General features: G+C 50.0%; 6 protein-coding genes across 6 annotated transcripts; 3 read left to right on the plus strand and 3 right to left on the minus strand.

Annotated features, from left to right (window-relative positions):
* The first annotated feature begins 39 nt into the window (after positions 1–39).
* GGS25DRAFT_116844 (P-loop containing nucleoside triphosphate hydrolase protein) lies at positions 40–1,325 on the plus strand. The gene has a single exon (XM_049256081.1). It carries the CDS (start codon positions 295–297, stop codon positions 1,147–1,149), a length of 855 nt encoding a protein of 284 aa, XP_049119933.1. The 5' UTR covers positions 40–294; the 3' UTR covers positions 1,150–1,325.
* Positions 1,326–1,872: 547 nt separating this feature from the next.
* On the minus strand, positions 1,873–3,745 carry GGS25DRAFT_116840 (cystathionine beta-synthase). Its single transcript, XM_049256080.1, has one exon. The coding sequence runs from the start codon at positions 3,529–3,531 to the stop codon at positions 1,975–1,977; it is 1,557 nt and encodes a 518-aa protein (XP_049119934.1). The 5' UTR covers positions 3,532–3,745; the 3' UTR covers positions 1,873–1,974.
* An 886-nt stretch (positions 3,746–4,631) lies between these two features.
* GGS25DRAFT_518065 (cytochrome P450) lies at positions 4,632–6,303 on the minus strand (the record flags this gene model as incomplete). Its single annotated transcript, XM_049263478.1, has 3 exons — positions 4,632–5,038; positions 5,127–5,822; positions 5,880–6,303. The coding sequence occupies 3 exons, from the start codon at positions 6,301–6,303 to the stop codon at positions 4,632–4,634; spliced, it is 1,527 nt and encodes a 508-aa protein (XP_049119935.1).
* Positions 6,304–6,425: 122 nt separating this feature from the next.
* Positions 6,426–7,835, minus strand: GGS25DRAFT_116853 (putative zinc-binding dehydrogenase family oxidoreductase). The gene is made up of 2 exons (XM_049256082.1): positions 7,131–7,835; positions 6,426–7,068 (listed from the first exon to the last, which is right to left on the minus strand). The coding sequence occupies exons 1-2, from the start codon at positions 7,682–7,684 to the stop codon at positions 6,537–6,539; spliced, it is 1,086 nt and encodes a 361-aa protein (XP_049119936.1). The 5' UTR covers positions 7,685–7,835; the 3' UTR covers positions 6,426–6,536.
* Positions 7,836–7,986: 151 nt separating this feature from the next.
* On the plus strand, positions 7,987–9,330 carry GGS25DRAFT_518067 (uncharacterized protein; the record flags this gene model as incomplete). The annotated part of the gene is made up of 2 exons (XM_049263479.1): positions 7,987–8,783; positions 8,853–9,330. The coding sequence occupies 2 exons, from the start codon at positions 7,987–7,989 to the stop codon at positions 9,328–9,330; spliced, it is 1,275 nt and encodes a 424-aa protein (XP_049119937.1).
* Positions 9,331–10,120: 790 nt separating this feature from the next.
* On the plus strand, positions 10,121–12,246 carry GGS25DRAFT_529095 (cytochrome P450 oxidoreductase GliF; the record flags this gene model as incomplete). Its single annotated transcript, XM_049265249.1, has 3 exons — positions 10,121–10,736; positions 10,820–11,717; positions 11,831–12,246. The coding sequence occupies exons 1-3, from the start codon at positions 10,449–10,451 to the stop codon at positions 12,244–12,246; spliced, it is 1,602 nt and encodes a 533-aa protein (XP_049119938.1). The 5' UTR covers positions 10,121–10,448.
* Positions 12,247–13,163: the final 917 nt, after the last annotated feature.

A 13,163-nucleotide genomic window follows, 5' to 3' on the forward strand; every position in this document is an offset into this window, starting at 1 on the left:
CAAAGCTAAATTCGATTTTAAGACTTGGCATCGAATGATGACACTGTAACCCAAGGGAATTTTATCTGCACTTCACAAAAGTCTGGGCAGTTGCAACGCACGACATGACATGACTTGTCAACTCGCATCTTAACCATCGCAGCCTCTTCTTTTATTTATCTACCTTGGTATTTATTTACTTCTAAAACTATTCATACTATTTATCTTTTTGTTTTGCCCCCCCTGTCAACTTGTCCTTCTCAAAGGTTGCTAAACAAAACATTTGTCCACAGCGACAAAGCTGCCTTGGGAAAGATGGAGCTCCTCAAACAGCTCCTCGAGTACATCCTCACGCCCTCGACTGAGATTTTCATCATCGGTGCCATCATCGTTCTCGTCCTACCGACTCTCGTCCACTTCTACATTGTTCAGACCACGCCCTACACGTCACTCCCTTCCATTTTGCTAGCAGGCCCCCCCGGTGGTGGAAAGACATCTCTCGTCACCCTCCTCGAGACTGGCGATAACGCCGCTGCTACCCACACCTCGCAGGTCCCGCAGTCCATCGAGCTGACTGTATCCGACGACCATGGCGCCGCCACCTTCCGCGAGGCCGCGCGCATCGACGCCCCCGGCTCCCATCGCAAGTTTCTACTCGTCGACACCCCGGGTCATGGCAAGCTGCGGAACCAACATGCCATGACGCAGATCGCATCCAACACCCTGCGTGGTATCGTTTACGTCATTGACGCTGCGACTCTCGACGACTGTCTGGCTGATGCCGCTGCCTATCTTTACGATATCCTGCTCACACTACAGAAGCGCACGGGCGCTGGGAAATCCGCTAAGGCACCTACCGCTATCAATGTTCTGATTGCCGCAAACAAGTTGGATCTATTCACCGCGTTGCCTGCCTCGCTCGTTAAGAACCACCTCGAAGCGGAGCTCGGCCGGATACGGCAGTCCCGCAGCAAGGGCTTGCTAGACTCGGGCGTTGGCGCCGACGACATCGGGTCTGAGGAGCAGGATGATTGGCTAGGACAGTACGGCTCAGAGAAGTTCTCGTTCAGTCAGATGAAGGAGTTTGATTTTGACGTCGATGTCATTGGTGGCAGTGTCCTCGAGGGCAAGGTGGACAAGTGGTGGGAATGGATATCCGAACGAATTTAACCCACCTGCATGTGGACAGACATGATATTTATGCGTTATAACAATGCCTCCGAACTACTTATATAATTAATGAAACAACGACAGCCCTTCTGTTTTGGATTAGTATCTAAACCACCATACCCTCACGGGCGCATGTTTTGCATTGGAGAGATTCGACATAAATCAGTATGAGAGTTTTTTGAGGTCATTCACTACTATCTAGCACACTGGGCTTGCTTTATTTGCGGATACTAGTGGCACTGATGCTGACGAGCGACTACAATGTTTGTTAATGTGCGACAGCGGGGGATCGCCAAGACACAAAGATCCGAATATTTAACATGCCCCATACCCCACCATAAGCCATCGTTGAATGTCTCGAAGCAGACATCTCATGGTAGCCCATGTAGCATGTGAAAAGTTGATATATAGACGCCAAAGGCCATTTAGATCGCGGCGATTATCAAGATTTCCCAGGCGGCTATGCATGTGGTGTAGAGGGCTTGCAATGTCCTCCAGTGTACAATACCTAGCTAGGTACCCTACTATGGTAGGTACAGTGTCTACGGTACAGTGTCTAGCAATAAGAGAAAAAGAAACCCTATCGAAGACGTTGAGTCTTGAGTCTACCACATGATGCATAACCCTATTCTAGGCCAATCTATCCGCCAACATGATTACCTCGCTTCACGAAATATTTGATACCGATAACTTCGCTTCGTGAAATGTCTAGCACCGATACAGCCTATTCTCACCGTAGCGCCATGTCTATGTATGTCCATGAAAATTATTGTGTCTTCGCTCGTAACAACATAAGCTTGCCGTAAAACGTACCTAGGTAGGTAATCAAGTCTTGACCTGCTTCACCATCCACGTCAACAAGTCGACCTTAGTGACGACGGCAACGGGCTTGCTAAGCGCCTTCGCCTTTCCTTGCTGGCTCGGCTCCGTCACGATGGCCGCGCTGTTCCACTCGAAGAACTTGCTCAGCTGGGCGATCGGCGTGTCGAGCGTGATCTCGACGAACTTGTTCTCGTGCTCTTTTCCGTCGCGCAGGTCCGTGACCACTTCGTCGAGCTTGCTGAAGTCGAACATCACGTCCTTGACTGGGCTTTGCCCCGTGGCGCGCCCGCGCGACAAGTAGCTGAGCAGGTTCCCGAGCGTCACGAGACCGACGAGGCGGCCGCCGGCACCGGCGAGGACGGGCAGCTGGTCGAAGCCCTTGTCGCGCATTGTCTCGATGGCTTCGGAGCACGGGCTGTTGGCGGTTATGGAAATGACAGGCTTCAGCCTGAGCGAGCGAACTGTAGCTCCGGCGTACGGGTCTTCTGGCTTCTGCGTGGATTTGCCGCTTGCGGCTGCTTCCTTTGCTGCTACATCTGCAGGTGGTAGTAGGTCATTTGCTGCTAGCCAGTCGTCGTCCGCAAACTTGGTCAGATAGCTTCTGATGCTGTCGGGGAGAATAACGACCACGATGTCGTTCTTGCCTAGTTGTAGATCCTTCACCGCTTTAAGGGCAGCGCTTAACGCACTCCCCGAACTCCCGCCGACAAGCAGGCCCTCCTCGGCGATGAGTCGACGTGCGAGCTTGAAGGATTCTGTATCGTCCGTCTTATACCATTTATCGACCTTTTCGCGATCGAGAACTTCTGGTATGAAGTCGTATCCAATTCCCTCGACCTTGTACGGTTCATCACGATGCGCGTCGTTGAGTGCCTCAGGTAAAGCCAGGATACTTCCCTCTGGGTCTGCAGCCACAACCTTGATGTCTTTGTTGTGCTTCTTCAATCCCTTTGCTAAGCCTGTGATGGTACCGCCGGTGCCAGCGCCTGCTACGATGCAGGTGATCTTGCCGCCAGTTTGCTCCCATATCTCCTCGGCCGTGCCAAATTCATGAGCTAGCGGGTTGTTCTCGTTTGAATATTGATCCAGGATGTGCGCGTTGGGGATTTCCTTGACTAATCTCCTGGCTACACCGATGTGGCTTTCGGGACTATCCCATGCTGCCTGAGTCGGTGTGCGGATGATGGTGGCGCCCAGAGCCTTCAGAACTGAGACCTTCTCGGCAGACATCTTCTCGGGTAGTGTGATGATAGTCTTGTACCCTTTAATAGCTCCGACCAAGGCAAGACCTATACCTGTGTTGCCACTGGTTGGTTCGATCAACGTATCGCCCGGCTTGATGCGTCCGCTACGCTCGGCTTCCTCGATCATTCGCAACGCAATGCGGTCCTTGACTGAACCGCCGGCATTGAAGAGCTCGGTTTTGGCGTATATTTCGCATTCGATACCGAGAGACTGTGGGATTTTATTCAGACGTACTAGAGGCGTGTTGCCAATTAATTCGGTCGCCGATAAGACCGTCGCCGGGTGAGGCGGTCTATGGGGGATACTGGTAGCCATGGCGGTAGAAGGTATATGCACAGATTTGGTTCAGATAAGTGTTATTTCAAGATAATGAGAATAATTACAACAATATTTGGCAATGTAAAGAGAGAAATTAATTTTCCCTTTCTTCTAAATTAGTCGGTTAGGAAAGGAAACAAAATAGAAAAAAGGAGAAGGTACCCAGGTAGTTATTTAGAGTTTGGGTCGGATGAAAATTGGAAGAGCATCTCACCATGAGACTTCGGCATGAGCAAAGAAACACCCCGCTACAAGCCGACAATAGACGACGAAGGCAAACACGCCTCTATCGATAATAGTGGATGAAGGCATTAAAATCTCGGGCAAAGCCGATCGCCGCTAGTTACATGTTAGGTTCACTTTTTTAATCCTTTTTTCCAATTATAATTCCTCGTTTATCCAGTCTCTCTCATCTTCATATGTACATACTATGTATGTAAGGAATCCTAGGCATGTATCACAACATCCGCCAACGACACGATACCAACTCTTTCGGATTTATTTCAGATATTTGAAAGGCTTCAATATCAGACTCTAGTAGTGGTGACGGATTAGCGTCCAACGGAACTACTCGCTTCGTCGTTGACGAAATATATTGTTATACTTTATCACCACCAAGCCGTTCTGGCTAACCCCTTATTTATGGCTGTCAATGAAAGCGACATAACCATTCACGTTAAGAACCTATTGATTAACCTAACCTAGGTGTATGTAGCCGCAGGGTTACTTAGCTTAACCAACAGCTACGTTAGCTCGTATGAACACTACCTAGTAGCTTTAACCCCTAGCTAGTCCTGGTTGCCCTACCGGCTGCAGGCTGCAGGTCTCTAGGTCTCTAGGTCACTGAATCTAAACTAACTTCTAGGGTCAGCAGTCAAGGGGTCTGGGTAGATGTCAAGTCATACCGAAAGGATAGCAAATCTGGCAATTCCTTTGTCTGCTGTGTTATTGCAACGTACCACTACGTGCTTATTAACTGAATGCTAAATAGGCAGTCAGGCTGCTCCCATAAGAAGAGTGATATAAGCTACTGCGGATTTCTTCCTTCTGCAAAGACGGTGACAAGGCCGTACATACTAGGGTCTAGTACATACATACTAGGCACGAGCCTTTAGATCTAGTCTTGCCGTTGGATCCACCCGCACTGAATTGTCGAAATACACGTATCCCGGTTGCCCCGTGCCGTCTGGAAATTTAACGTCGTACTGGGTGATTAATAAGATGAATGCAAATTTGAGAACCAAAGTCGCCAGAAATCGTCCTGGGCAGGCATGCGTACCAGCCCCCCAGTTCAGAGTCGTGTCTGAGACGTACCCGTAGTGGAATTGGTTCGGGTCCTTTTCGCGAAGGCGGAGGAATCGATACCCGTCGAACTTTTCTGGTTCGGGGAAAAGGTTCGGGTCGTGATGAACGGCGTCAGCGGGAAACTGGAAGATAGTACCAGCCGGTAAGAAGAATCCGTCCTTAAAGGTATGGGACTTCTGCGCGTAGCGCTGAACTGTCACTGATGATGGGGCTTAGGGTCAGTTTGATCTCTTCGGTGCATGATGTCGAGATGTGCTGGAATTAACAAGAATACAAATATTACTTACTGCATCCGACCGGGTTTACCCGTGTGCTCTCCTTCATGAAACTATCTAGCTTTTTCATCTTGGCGACTCGCTGTTGAGTCCATTTGCCACCGGAAGACTTCATTTCAACTATAGCTTCGTTTATCTCCGCCAAAATATCGGTATGATACTCAGGGTGGGCGAGCCAGTCACACAAGATGGATTGCAATGTCCCCGCTGTAGTATGAATAGATGCCAAGGTTAAAAATAGTTGCTGGTTAACGACTGCTTTCAGCGATCTATCCACTTTTCTTTTATTCATGACCCAAAAAATGGTATCGTGGAACTTTTCGAACCCGTTCTCGTCGTGGCTGCTGTTCTGATTGATAGCACGCAGTCTTTCGTCGTATAATGGCTTAATTAACTCCATGGCTTGTTTTCGAATCACCCCAAGCCTTTCTGCTGAGTGGTCCTGCCATCGGGATAACCATCTCCAGTTTGGCGAGTATTTAGCTCGAAGATTCATGGTGCCTTCGACGATGGCAAACGTGGCATCTATCGCGATCTGCTGCCATTTGGGGTTTCGACACAGCGTGGGACCAACGAGGACATACGACATCGTGCGCGAAATAATGGTACAGGTAAGTTCGCCCCCCGGAATGGTCTTCCAACCAGTCCCAGGAATTGTCTCCTTGAGTATTACCTCGGCCTCGTTCCACAGCCCGTTTATGACATGATCTGGAATATCGAATATTAGCCGGTTGGCCGGCTACAACAGACTGCAATAAATCTCACCTAGGTTCTTGTTGATGTCCAATTTGGCCGCGTAAAGAAGAGCATCAGTCTGACGAGGGGCATCGATGTAGCTCAGGAGAAACAGTTTCTCTGAGAAAGATTCAAAACTATACGTCGACCTAGGAGCGCGCTTGACTTCTTCCAAATACTTAGTCGGAAGAACCACTTGATTACCTAACTCTTCGACTGGGTTATGCATCTGGAACGCGACGCCATGCTGGAGGTACTTTTCGTATCCCTTCTGAATTAGTGAGCGAGTCTCTGTTCTGTATCGCTCAGGCCTATCGTCCGTATCGAAACGGACCTCTGGAATGTGCGCTAGAGCCCGCTTCTTCGCAGCTAAGCTGTTGGAATAGAATATAGTATAGAAGACACGGCACAAGACCGCCGTAATGGCAATAGCAATGGCGGACGAATTCAGCATATTGACATACATTTAATTTGGAATCTAACTATACATCCAAATTGACTCAACTATCGAAGCGTTATTGGGCTATTTAAAAGCTCTGTATTACGACACCCCGCCCAATCCCAACACGATCTCAGCCTGAGCAAACATAATCCTCACCTAAGAGCAAACACCTGATCCCCGCCGATGACCAAGCTTAATCCGCCCTCACCTTAGTCTCCCCGAAAGCCGAATCGTGCGATCGGTGCTTACTTGTGATCAACGGCGACGACTAGTTTCTCCCCGGAAATCTCTTTCCGCTGCAACATATCAACCCCTTCTATCATTGCTTCAAAGCTGTTGCCCAAAACTCTCATTGGGTGTCGTTTTAATAAACCCTGGTCTAGAATCTTTTGCACATCCTTATACCATTGGATGCCGAACGCACGCATCTCGGGATCCTCGTCTCGCTCGTAACCTTGGCTTAGCGCAAGCCGGTGGCCCAACAAAAGTGGTCCCATTACAAAGCCGACCTTGATAGATTTGCGCTCGAGAATGTACTCTGGATACATCTCCAAGCAGCAATAACGGCCTCCAGCACGACCCATGGCTTTGTAGCAGAGGTCGACGCTCTTCACATCAGTAAAGGGATCAAGTATGTAGGCAAGAGTGTTTTTGGTATAGGCCTTGATATCTTTAGCGCAGTCTGGAGAATTGTAGTCAAAGACCTCCTCGGCACCAAACTTTTTGGCCAATGCAAAGTTTCGGGGAGAGCAAGTAGCTATGGGTACATGTCCGATGCTTCCACCCAGGGTATTAGCCAGAAGATGTCGCGCTATGATAGAGCTGTAGGAATTACTCACAGTCGCAGCAACTGAATTGCCATGGTTCCCACCGATGAACTACCACCGTGCACAAGCACTGTCCGTGGCTTCGCCGCCGGTTCGTCCACGCTTCCGGGCAAAGCCAGTACCTTGAACAGCGCCATGCCCAATGTCCCCACACCAGTCACTCCCAACCCCACAGCCTGTTCGAACGACAAGTCGGCTGGGATTTTTAGTGTGAACTCGGACTCGGACGGCATGTACTCGGTGAAGGAGCCCGATTCGGGCCGAAGCGGATTCGAGCCGTGAACTGCGCCGCAGACTCTGTCTCCGATCTCGAAATCAGCCACCTCCGAACCCACCGCGACAATCACTCCGGCAAAGTCGCAACCGTCCACCGCCCCAGGACAAGGAAAACGCGTGTGCATCTTGAAATCGCATGGATTAATGGCCACGGCCTTCACCTGGACTAAAACCTCGTTGGATCGGAGTGAAGGGATTGGTGCATTGCGCTCGATACGGAGGCGGTGATCATCGCCCGTTACGACGGCGGTGCGAGATGTCGGCAATGAAACATAATTTGATGTTGGCATACTGTCAAGTATTCGGATCGTGTGATAATCACGTTTCTTGGTAGTAAAAGTTCTCTATTCTCATTTCTCCTTCCTCACTTCTTCACGACCATTTTATATAGCTATACGACACTGCCCCATTTGATCTTCCAACTCCGATCGTTTCCGAGCCCCGTTTCAGTTATTGCTTTATAGAGCCGAAACAACAGGCATAAATCTCTTACCTCTATTCTTACGCCAGCTAGCATAGTCATCCATTCCTATCCTTCTCTGGCTCTGACCTCGTCCTCGACTCCGCATAGTCTTTTTTTATATCCGCTACAATGTTGATTCGTGCCATATCTCTTTCTGGTCTACTGGCTACCGCACTGGCCGCCGGCGATGGCTGGCCGGAACCTTGGCCATCTCACTGGCGGGAGCCGAGTAGCGAACTCTTTCCTGGTCAACAGGTCCCCTTAACAGCCGAGAACACTGACCCCGATGGAGGCTGCCGGATCAGTAACATCACCGCAAACGAGATGGTGAAAGGTAGGAAAATTGTCGACTTCACCACCAATGCCATGGGTAGCCTTGAAGAGCCAAAAATAAAGCCACTCAATTCTTCCGGTGGGGAGCAGTGGGAGTTTGATGGAATATCCGAGGATGGCATGCAGTCTTTCATCTTCGGCTTCTACCGAGATCCTAACTACGCCATCTTGGGAACTGGAAATCTTCGTCTATCCATCGAGTTTGGGTTTGCAGATCGTACGCGTTTCTCCGAGGTGTATTACGCGGAGCGGTCTGTGGTCGAGACGTGCTCGATAGGAACTCGTGGCCTGTGGATAGACAAGAAGAACGGCTGGCAGTTCTCGTTCCTGGTCAACGCCGCTATGTCGGAAGCCATTGTAACTCTGGACTCGGACACTGTCAAAGGCAAGGCTACTATCAACTCTCGCTCGCAGCCCCTTACCGCACAAGGGAGCGTTTGGCCGAACGAGAACGATTCTACGGTGACAATCCCATATTATCACTGGTCGCAGCCCATCCCAGCTGGAACGGTGGACACCAACGTAGAAGTGAAGGGCAAGCCCGTTCAATGGAAAGGCATGGGGGGACACGAGCGGTTCTGGTCCGCGTTCAGGTCAGTTCCATACGATATTTTTATCCCGCGTGTCAGCTCAGCTCACTAATATAATTCTTCAAATCATAGCTGGTTTACCACATTGAGAACTCTCCAAGCCGTACGCGCCATGCTAGGTCCTTATGTGCTTAGCTATTTCTCCTTTACCTCCAATCTCGTCCCGGATCTCACACACCAATCCGTCGTCCTTTTCCAGGACGGGATCCCCATATTCCAAAGCAGGCTCGGAACGGCCTCCGACACGGAAGACTATGCCCTCGTCACTAAAACGTACGGCGGCGCTGTCACGGGTACCCTGAAAGACAAGGTTACCGGCTTCCAGCTGGAGCTCGTGTCGCCAAGCAAGATGCGCCACTACACCTTCTTCGCCGAGCACCTCAACGTCGGCTTCGAATACATCCTCGGCGAGGGTGTTGGTGGTAGCGGCTTTTCTGCCCAGTCAAGGGGTGGTCATGTTGGGCTCGACCAGTACGATGGGGTCGCGCTCACTGAGGCGCTGACGTTCCCTAAGAATTCACCCCTATTCAGGAGCAACTATGTAGACTAAACTAGGTTAAGCCAATCGCTCTCTTTGGGAGTTATTGAAAACAGCGAAAAGAATTTGGCGCTGGAGTATATTCATCTAGTACGGGATATGCAGGTAGCGGAATTGGTGGCATCATTGAGGTCATTATACGCTTTATCCCTATTGCCATGCATCAATGCATAACGTTCATAAGGTCGCAATGTTCATGTTCTATTCTTGTCCTAAATGAGTGACTCAATGAGCATTTTCTGCCATGTGCGCCTATCTTGGATTGGTGAAGATCGGTGAATACCTCGGTAGTAAAGTCTGTTCTTGACTTCCCTCGGGAATTTTCTACGTGGATCTTTATGGATTTAAGAAAAGGGCTAACGGCCGCGAAAGTCGCTGTGATGCCACTTTTAATGGATATTGCTGATGCATCGTAGCTGAGGCCCATACCCCTGGTCGCCGAATCCGAACCACGCCGACTCCGAATGACACCGAATCGGTCGTTCAGGGGTCCCCGATTTCAACGCCCTTCACACTTCATTACAAGCAACTATATTCTACCTTACCTACTGTCCATCTAACTCATACGATATTAATGCACAAAGACTGTAGTTTCATAATGCATGTCAGCGGCTTATCTACCTGTAATACGAACTCCACTGTTTTGTCTCGTTCGGCAGTGCTTCGTATGGGGTTTATGTATAAGCTCCTACCTCCGGACGTGGGGCTTACATACGCCCAAGGATAGCCTGTGATGATCATCTTTGTGGTTGCATCTATGCTTGAAGGATATCAGATCAGGATATAGTCAGGCCCGGGGAGAGTTACGGCACGCAGATCATCGATCGCTGACTCTATCCCATGCATCGACCCCTTGACGTCGTCGCTCAAGGCACCTTTGTAAGCCTTCGGATTCGGCGCCAGGTCATCGATCCACCATCTGTATTAGGCAAAAATCTGCGTTTTGCGGTTAGAATGTCCAATGAATTTGCCAGTAGAGAGTTTCTAGTAGACGTATATTACATTCAATTTTCAGTACGAGTGTTGGGGATGTACGAAATCTGGGCTAAAGCTGTAGCTATCTATCCGCAGGGGATCTTTCCGCGAATAGACCTTTTGTTACCACCACATTCAAAGCTATCTACGACAGGATGTTTTCGAGCATCCAGACGAATATTATCGAGCCTTACCTGGTCATGCGGCAGAGCTTGGCGCCTCTGAAGCTGACTAGATGGCAGCTCACGAAGATCATGGTCCGCACTGCGCTTGATGGACTTCCGCCCATCAGCTTCTTTCTCCTGACAGCGCTGGTAATTTTCTTGACTGTAGTCTATCGAAAATCCAAAAAGAACACACGTGTAAAGGCAATTCCTGGGCTTGCCGTAGTTAAGAGAAACCATGCACATTTCCTCGACATAATCAGGGAGGGCCGGGAGCTGGTACGTGCAATCTAGCATCAGTGCCCTTCTGCCTTACCGAGAAGACATCGTTGGCTTGTAGTAGTATCTAACAGAAATCATAGTACCCAGGTCAACCCTTCATGGCCGTCAACAAGCGGCATAGTCTTGTCGTGTTCCCGCCTTCATGCTTTAACGAGATCAAGCGTCTCCCGGAAAACACCGCGTCTGCAAAGGCATTCTTCAACACTACCAACTATGGCCACTGGAGTCACGTCGGCGAGGAATCGCCAGAACTCGTCAAATCAGTTATTGCGGACCTAACCCGTTCGCTGCCGGCACGAATTATCACTCGTCAAGATGAGTGCCGGGATGTGTTTGACGAGGTGCTTGGGCGCCGACGAGACTGGAAGGAGTTCCCTCTGTTGTTGACTGCGTTCGAAATCATCACCCAGATAAACGCTTGCTCTTTCGTCGGACGGAAACTGGGCACTAACAAAAGCTGGGTCAAGTCAGTGATGATGTTGCCCATCTTCATTCACGTCGGGGTCATGCTGTTAGACGCCTGCCCCCTTGTGCTCCGGCCATTCATCGCCCCAATTTACTTTTTACCCAGTATCAAGAACCGATGGGACCTAACGCGCATGCTTACTCCCGTCCTGAAAGAGGACGTCAAAGAATACCAAGAAGCAAAAGACAAGAAGGAGGTCTTGCGACCACGCCCAGAGGGAAAGGTTCCTTTCACTGGGTTTCTCCTTTCCCACTACAAGTCTGCCGAAGCATCCCTGAAGCAACTGGTCTCGGACTATATCCACCTCAGCTTCGACTCGACCCCCAACACGGCAGCGGTGCTGTTCCATGTTCTCTGCGAGTTGGCCGCCCATCCGGAAGCTGTCGAGGTTCTGCGCCAGGAACTCGATGAGGTCTCCGTTGACGGGAAACTCCCTGGAACTCATCTCCAAGAGCTGAGGAAAATGGACAGTTTCTTGCGTGAGACCTTCCGGCTGCACCCTTTCGGCATCTGTACGTCTCTCTTCCCCCCTCTTCCTTTCTATATGTCCACCTAGTTGCGATAACCGTCAACCCATGAGCACCAAACCCCTTTCACTTCGTCTCTAACTTCTGCCCAAAAATAGTCACCCTCCAACGCCGCATCATGCAACCCGTGCAGCTCTCCCTCGGGCCCACCCTGCCCCCCGGGACCCTCATCGCCGTCGACGGACAAGCGATCGACCGGTCCCCCGAGCTGTGGCCGAACCCGGACACCTTCGACATGTACCGCTTCTACGAGCTGCGGCGCAAGCCCGGCAACGAGAACCGCTTCCACTTCCTCACCACCGGCGCGGACTCCCCCGGCTGGGGCGACGGCACCCAGGCGTGTCCGGGGCGGTTCTTCGCGACGAATACGCTGAAGATCGCGCTCGCGCACTTCTTGAGGAATTATGATGTCGAGATCAAGCAGGAGTGCTTGCCGTTGAGGAATGTGCCCATGGCGAGTGGTTTCTGGTCGCCCGATGATAAGGCGGTTGCGAGGGTGAGGGCGAGGTATTAGAGACTGGGTACCTACCTAGACTTATGGGGGAAAACAGCTACAGTAAAAGAAGTAGGTAGCTGGGTTCAGTTGCGGGTGGTGATCATGATGGGCTATTACATGTGTATTTATCTAGGGGTGAGGAATTGTACAATCATTAGGTAGTTTTAAGTGAAGGTATGGGATTGGTCCAGGCTAAGAGAACCCAAGAAGTATCTAATAACACCTGTCACTTTTGTTTTATAACCTTTTTTACTCGCATATGGGCTGTGGTTGGCTGGGAACAATGTCTGGTATTCACGATTAAACATTTCTTAGTTTACCACTGGTTGTTATTTAATATAAATTCCAGCTCCATTCATAGGTACCTAGTACTAGGTAGGTTGACCTAACACCCGCTGATGTCTCTGAAGCTCTTCTGGCTGTTACTAGATACTTAGGTATATTCCAGCTGGGCTAGTTTTATGCCCAGTTAGTTTACAATTTAGGTGTAGCCTGGCCATCTTACGCCTAGAAGCCTAGATATTGTTGAAGCGGACTTGAAGATAGGTAGTCCAAAATCATGTCTCTTAAACACTTATATTACCCCCTATTCAGCTTCTAAAGGAGTAATCTCCTCGAATGAGAATCAGTACTAGGCCAATCCAATTGTGTCAAGTCTTCCCAAGGCTGCCTGATGTTTCCCAGAGTGCCCAGTACTGAGAAGGTGGCTTAAACGTTGATGAATCGGTGAGTACCTGTTGCAGGTGCCTCAGGCACCATAGGCTCCACTAGAGCCATATGGCCCATATGACCATATTGGCACTCCGCCACTGTAGTTAGGAATCAAGCAAGCTTTCTTCCTTTCCTCTTCTACTTGGTTGCAGTAGAACTGCAACAGTACCCGAACATTGAAGTTTACCTATCGAGTAGGTACTTACGACATGATAATAGGTCAC

Source organism: Hypoxylon fragiforme (assembly GCF_022984875.1).
Source record: "Hypoxylon fragiforme strain CBS 206.31 chromosome Unknown GGS25scaffold_2, whole genome shotgun sequence".
Taxonomy (NCBI): Eukaryota; Fungi; Ascomycota; class Sordariomycetes; order Xylariales; family Hypoxylaceae; genus Hypoxylon; species Hypoxylon fragiforme.